General features: G+C 36.1%; 1 protein-coding gene across 6 annotated transcripts; it reads left to right on the top strand.

The window, feature by feature from the left end:
* Positions 1 to 1,313: 1,313 nt before the first annotated feature.
* LOC131248762 (histone H2A.1-like) lies at positions 1,314 to 6,606 on the top strand. Of its 6 annotated transcripts, XR_009172436.1 has the most exons (8): positions 1,439 to 2,904; positions 3,007 to 3,172; positions 3,402 to 3,482; positions 3,677 to 3,741; positions 4,009 to 4,132; positions 4,247 to 4,318; positions 4,404 to 4,968; positions 5,723 to 6,071. XR_009172436.1 is itself a non-coding variant. In XM_058249212.1 (3 exons), the coding sequence occupies exons 1-3, from the start codon at positions 3,478 to 3,480 to the stop codon at positions 6,389 to 6,391; spliced, it is 282 nt and encodes a 93-aa protein (XP_058105195.1). In that variant the 5' UTR covers positions 3,246 to 3,477; the 3' UTR covers positions 6,392 to 6,606. The 6 variants fall into 6 exon arrangements, 1 of the variants encoding a protein (XP_058105195.1); XR_009172435.1 differs by lacking the exon at positions 4,247 to 4,318 and having other exon boundaries at positions 5,723 to 6,070; XR_009172438.1 differs by lacking the exons at positions 1,439 to 2,904; positions 3,007 to 3,172; positions 3,402 to 3,482; positions 3,677 to 3,741; positions 4,247 to 4,318 and adding an exon at positions 1,314 to 1,428 and having other exon boundaries at positions 4,070 to 4,132; positions 5,723 to 6,078.
* Positions 6,607 to 7,010: the final 404 nt, after the last annotated feature.

Raw genomic sequence — 7,010 nt, 5'->3', positions numbered from 1 at the left:
CTATCGCTAAGTTAATGTATTTGATCATATTGATGTTTCTATTAAGCTTCCTACCCATGATTTTCAGATTTAGGTGGACACAGAACCATGATCATGTGTATTGACTACCAGCAAAAATCAAGTGTATAAACCATCTGCTCTCTACCTGCACACATCCCATCTTTTATCATGCTGAGGTGGCACACTTATCATGTTGGTGTTTGACTGTACTTGTCTAGGGAGCATGCTAGCTTAACTGTTTGAAAAGCTTTTCTTCATAATGCAACCCAACCCGCCTTGAAAAGCTTACATCTTTATAAGAGAGATTCAAAACTTAGGTCAGACACTTGTAACAATTTGATATTAGAAACCATTATTTTCCCCACAGAATAGTGTTATGACACCATCTATGATGAAGATACTAAACAAACACCATACAATTTAACATATGGATGAACACCAGCCGTATTAAAAATGTATGTTGTACTGCAACTCAGGCACATTAGGTGGGCTATGAAGTAACATTGTAATCAAGTTTCTTTCTTCATAAGTTCTTTAAAAAAAGCAAAAAAAAAAAAAAAAAAAAACCATAGTAGCTTTTCACTCTGTAAAATGCGCACAAGTAACATAAAACTAGGTCAGTCTAACAAGTTAGTGCAAAACACCAACAAGTATAGCGAGAACCTAGTGAGGCTTGTAACAAAACTCAGGCAAGGTCTTTGTTTATGTTAGAGTTGGTGGGTTCAAACCTTTACATTTTTTTTTATCAAACCTTTTCACTTTATTAAACTCCATCAAGTAATACAAAACTCACCATGTCCACAATTTGAAACTCTGGCAAGTTTAGGGAAAACCCAACGAGTCTTGTAACAACCTGAGTCATATAGGAACCTGGAACACTTTCATGCTGATCCAAGTTATCATAGTCGTGTTCTGAGTTGACTCACCGAGTTCCTAAATAATGCATTAGGCTCATGGAAAAATGATCGAAATAAAGTGGACATATTTGTTGTAGGAATACTTGTGTAATTACTTTTTGGTAGCCAATTCAATTGCAATATTTTCCACCTAGTTTTTATTCTTCCTCTTTCCCTCCACCTAGTTTTGAACTCCATTTTCATAAAGGTATGATACTATATCACAGGGAAATGGCAGATGCTGTCGTTAGTGTATTTGGGAAGATAAAACAAAATGCTATAAGGGACAAGAGCAGTAGCTGTTGGTATATTTGGGAAGATAAAACAAAACCTTAATGTCTTGTAAATCCATACAGCTGTGTATAAAGCCTATAATGGAAATAGGCATGCAGTCTTTGTTCAGTGATAGATATTTGTTCAGTGATCTTTCGATTATATCTGTTTGTTTAGGACACTCTCAGGGGTAGATTATGTCAATGCCCTGTAGTGGACGCTGTTTAGTATCATGGTGATGGTTATGTATCTTGTCAAGGTCCGTACGCCTTGCACCTTGTTTCATTTCCCTTCAATATTTTAGTCTTGATGCTTATCACCTACAACCAATTTTCACGAATTCAAAATTTTGGTTTTCCAAGGGAAAAATGTTTGTGAAAAGGGGTGTAGCTTAAGTTAAGCTTCAACAGGTTACAGGTGATCAATTCTGTATAAAGAGACGACCCATTGGGAGCACGTTGGATTGTACATGTTTGATTTTTTTTTTTTTTAATTTAACATTATTATTATTTGGCATTTTTCAGGTTCTACCAAGTTCAGTGCAGTGCTTAGTAGGAGAGTGATCCAAACCCAATTATGTTGTCCAGGAGAGTGATCTAAACCCTCAGCAATTGGAGCTAGATTGTATAAAGTCACATCCTTGGAAATGTGGCTGATGCAACATATCTAGTTCCCATAACTGTTCAGCATGACCTTTGGTTGCCCTGAGTGGATGTACTTTCCTTCTCTTTGGTTTGGCATATTGATCACTTCTTGTTAAGCTCACTGGGAAATTTGATATTGATGCAAATCAGGATTCTGATCTTTTAGCTACGATTGGATCAAAGTGCTATAATACTCTTGTCGAGCATCTTGTTTCCCTTGAAACAGGGAATGCAGCTGGGGAAGGTTGGTAAGGGTGGTCTTGAAGAAGATTCCCTTGATTTTGCTTTGACAGAAACTGTAACTTTAGGAGTTTATTCTCTTTGCTTTTTAGGAGCTAAATTGTTTGATGTTACTCCAATTTCAGTCACAAAAAGCGGAGACACAAAAGAACAAGAGGAACTCAATAGAGTGCTGGAATTGTCAAGAGATTACTATAAACATCCTCGTGATGCATTATATGATTGTCTAGATTATGGATTCGATGAGTCATTTGATGACACTGAAATTTCGATATCTGGAGTTCTTGAAGATTCCTTGCAGGGGCACAGTGATGATGAGTATCAAGGATCCCTTAAGCCAAAATTTAATGGTTCACGAGACTGCAATGCATCCAGTGATTGTAACAACAATGTATTATCTACAGAAATCATTGTTAGGGGGGCTGATACTCCACTTTCCAAGATTTCTAGTGGAAGTTACCCTGATCAGTCAAACTGTGATGAATCTAGAGATTGTTCCAACTCTGTTGGTTTCATTGAGAAAACAAGAACCGGCGCAATGGACAGAGCTGGCTTTGATGCATGTTATTCTTTGAAAGAGGAACTTAAGAGACCCTTGCCATTGGATATGCTATCTCACAAATGTAGTCCATCTACAAGTTCAGATGAAAACAACCTTCTCTTAGCGGGTCCTTTACCTCTATCTGACAAAGATGATTCTTCTAAATGCTACACTTCCAAAGACCATGTGAATTTCTTAGAAGGAGATTAACTGATTCTGAAACCAGATCGAAATCCCATGCACCAAAGTGAAATGGCTCTTGTTGAGCAAGATAATTTTGATGGGCTGCTTACTAACAGAACCAAAGATGGTAATAAAAAATAAAAAATCTCTATATGGTTGGGCTTTTTTCTAGTGTATCCTTTGCATTGTGTTTAAGCTATTGGAAAAACTCTTTTTCCACTACTTTCAGAGGAGTTGATTCAAAACTTTTTGAGAAATAGCCAGTTGACCACATATGGGTACGCACACCGTTTTTGGCTTGTAACACCCCTTTTTCTTCCAATCATGAGCCTCCATTTGGAATTGCGTTACTTTACAAGGATCCTGTTTTTTCAGCCTGTCGTGCCTAAAAGGGGGTCTACATGAATGCGAACTTTGTGTTGTTTTCCGTAACAATCACTTCAGTACTATGTTTAAGGTTAGTTATAGCCCTACCATACTATTTCAATTGATTCTTCTATTCATTTAGGAATCAAAGATACTATATGACACTTCTAAGAAACCAACTGCAAAAATTTTACTATTCCCATTTTCAGTTAGCGTCATGTTGCAGGAAATTAAACTGTTTCCTACCCTGTTTTGCAGTTCAATGGTGAACTCTATATCTTAATAATTGATGAAGGTTATGTAAATTAGCCTAGTCTGGTGTGGGAAAAGTTAAATGAGGTAAAACTATGAAGAGCTATGCTTCTGTCTTCCTCTTTCACCTGAAAATCTACTGGATTTACTTGGAATTTTTTCTCATGCTTCTTATTTTTGTTGTAGGACTTCCTCATGAAATGTACATTTTATTTTATTTTTTGTACCAAGATTCTCTCTTTTAGTTTGATCTTTGAACTTTAATACTGCATACTATTCAGGTCAATGTTTAGGAGGACTATCATGCTAGCATTCACAATGCAACATCAATGGAAGCAACTTATAGGTCTATCATCTTTACCATTTCTCTTTTGTTTCAATTGTGTTATGTTTCATTTGGATGTTTGTAGAAATATTGAGAATACAAAGTATCTCCTGGATATTTAGCTTATAGGATTTCTATGGCTAGTCCGGTTGAATTTGAGATGGGTTTTCTGAAAAAAAAAAAAGTTCAACACATTGTTACTTGCTTCATGATTATCATTTCACTGTGGTTATACTATAGTCATTTCATGAACTGTTGTTCAATTTAATAATCTTTCTATGCATCCAGGTTGGATATGCTATGCTGAAAAAAACTTTGCTCATATACTACCTTTATTTCTTCTGCAAAGATTCCACAACAAGCAATTGGGGCAACCATCAAGCATCACATTTGCCAAAAAAATGGGTCTAATGTAAGTTCTAATAGTCCAAATACCCACCCTTGTGACTTTGGTGCTGCTTATTATAAGAATATTATATGACATGGTTTTGGCTCATGTGAAATCATGCTTCTATCATTTGGACAGGGATCCTGCAGAATCAGGATTAAGCTCTAATCACAATTTTGACAACCCATGCCCTCCATGTCAGATTTGAAGGTGCTAGCAGCTCTTTTCTCCTTTCAATCACAATTTTTAATCATTTAGTTTCTTTTTCCAACCTAAAATAATTGTGATTATGCAGGGAAACTGCCTTTGTGTGACAAAATCTGATGTGGAGGTTATGGGGCCTGCCTAATTTTGCAGGATCTCATTCCCAAATGGGTACTATATAAGAAGTTATCATTTTGAAGACTATGGAGCTATTCAATTTTTATTTTTATTTTAGAAGGCTATGGACTCATCAATCAGTCATACCTACAAATTTGAATCCCCAATTAGGAGGGATTCTCTATCATATGTTTTTAGTGAATTGATGTTTGCTTCCACTACTTTGTCATGGTTATTTCAATACAGTGAGGACATTTCAACAGGCAATACTCTTCTTGTTTGGTTTGAGATTATCATTGCACCATATATTATTCTTTATTCCAGCTTTTCTTCTTTATTTCCACTCAATTTTAGCAGATGGAATTACATATGACATTTTTTACTCTAAATTCTCATAACAAATCAACATCTTTTGTAGGAAAATGATTTCCATAATAGATCATAAAATCTAGCTGGTAATATCACTGCAGACAAATCAAAGCTTCTCTAGAAAATTAATCCTGGTGTCAAACCCTTCATGTGGTTGAACAGATTTTTCGGTAAAGACACTTGCCTCCATCTCATCATGGTGTATTTTTAATCCTTTTGTGCTTAATGCGCTTCATGTTTGATGCTTGGACCATAACCTTGTACTGAACTTGCTTTGGTTGTCTTGTATTGAAATAATGTATCCCATTTATTTGTAGTGATAATTTATTTTTTACTTTACCAGCTTGTGGTTTTTACCATCTGTAATTTAAATGGGATTCACAATGTAGAAGGTGAAAAGAATCATGATGCCTACTTATCACATGCACTTTTTGATGCACACCTTACTCCTCTGGGCTGGGACCAGGTAATAAAATACCATGTGGCTTTTACAGTCTCCTGCAACCTGCAAACTTCTACTCACCACACCAAATTCATGTCAACATAAATATGTAAAATTATATAAATAGAGCCAAATGTAAGAATCAAAGATAAAATAAAGGCTTTCAAGTTCTCCGAGCACCGTTTTGGTGCCTGTCTGCACAACAAAATCTTCAAGATGAATTTACCTTGTCAAAGGTTTTCAAGTTGATTTATTGCTCTGATGTCCATTTATTGTTTGCCAATGTGGATTTTGACATGTGCACCCAACATGACAATTTTTAGATGTATGGAGTGTTGTTCAAGCACAAGTTTTATATTGGGTCATTGCTTCATTCTACTGATCTTTAACATTCAATCCACATGTTTCTTCTTCATTATGTTTTACACAGCTGGGATTGCTTTGCCATAATTCATGATGTTGTTGGTTTTCATTTGTTGCAGCTCATGTGTCCTACATGCCTTTGCACGGGGATGGCAATGGCAAGCGAGCATGATCCTTAAATTGACCCCTTCGATTAGAGGTGCATTGCATCATTGTGTCTCTTGCCATCAGCTGAAAAATGAAAATGTCCTATTAGTTGCGTCTTCAAGCTAGTTGTAAGCGCTCCCGTACATAACTTATGGTGTACCTGAAAGAGTCATGTCTTTGTACCTCTAGCATACACTGATTAATGTTACTTAGATGTCCAAATCGTATGCTTACAATGCTTAGAAGATTGCTGACAAAAATATCGTACCTGCCCAGGTATGCATAAATCCTTTTGTATTTTGAGAATAATACTTTTCGGCAACTACGATTTTGTATTTTATCTAATGATCTTTCAACTACTACAGGCTGATGGCATAAGCTTGCATGAATCTCCTATTTATTTGGCTACTGTTCTTGAGTACTTGGCAGCTGAGGTTTTGGAGCTAGCTGGGAATGCTGCTAGAGACAGTAAGAAGTCCGACATCATTCCAAGGTATGTTCTTTTGGCTGTCAGAAATGATGATCTTGGGAAATTGCTAGCTGGTGTGACAATTTCAAGTGGTGGTGTTTTGCCAAACATAAACTTTGTTCTCTTGCCTAATAAGTCTGAGGAAGCTTCAAAATCTCAAAAAAAGGATTGATTGGGTTGGGATGAATGCTTGCGCCCCACTTTGTAATTCTTATCTAATGGATTTTTTGGAAATTTCTTCAAATTTATAATTTTGGTTTTGGTGTTGGGATGGTCTTTGGCTGCTTTCTTTTCTTTTTCTATATTTTTGTAAATAATCTTACTATTGAGGTTTAGATGTATGTGCCTCAACAAAAGGATGCAGTAGATGTTATCATTGGATCTCCATCAATGAAGTTTCTCTAGGTTTAAAAAATAAAAAATAAAAAAATAAAAAAATAAAATCAGGGTTTAAAATTGTTCCTAAAATTTTGTTCTCAAGTCTGACCGTTGGCACCAGAATGGTTTAAAACCGTGCCTAAAGTTCTATTTCTAAAAATTGAAACGGTACCCAAAAGGTTATGAACCGTTCCTGTTCTTCCGCGGCACCTCATTTAGGAACGGTTTTAAACCGTTTCTAAATGACGATTTTGGCCCACTGTAGGTTCTGTGACACTCACCATGATGCAAGTGTTTCATCCACATGGTTTATCATTTTTCTCAGATTATGTTAATGTATGAGCCAAATAATGAGGCTGGTACAAGGCTTAAGTGGACCTCAAAGTGGGGATTGAACTTCCACCATTAAAAAC

Source organism: Magnolia sinica, chromosome 6 (assembly GCF_029962835.1).
Source record: "Magnolia sinica isolate HGM2019 chromosome 6, MsV1, whole genome shotgun sequence".
In the NCBI taxonomy this organism is placed as follows: domain Eukaryota; kingdom Viridiplantae; phylum Streptophyta; class Magnoliopsida; order Magnoliales; family Magnoliaceae; genus Magnolia; species Magnolia sinica.
Note: the sequence above shows the minus strand (reverse complement) of the source record. Positions and strands in the feature narration are given on the sequence as shown.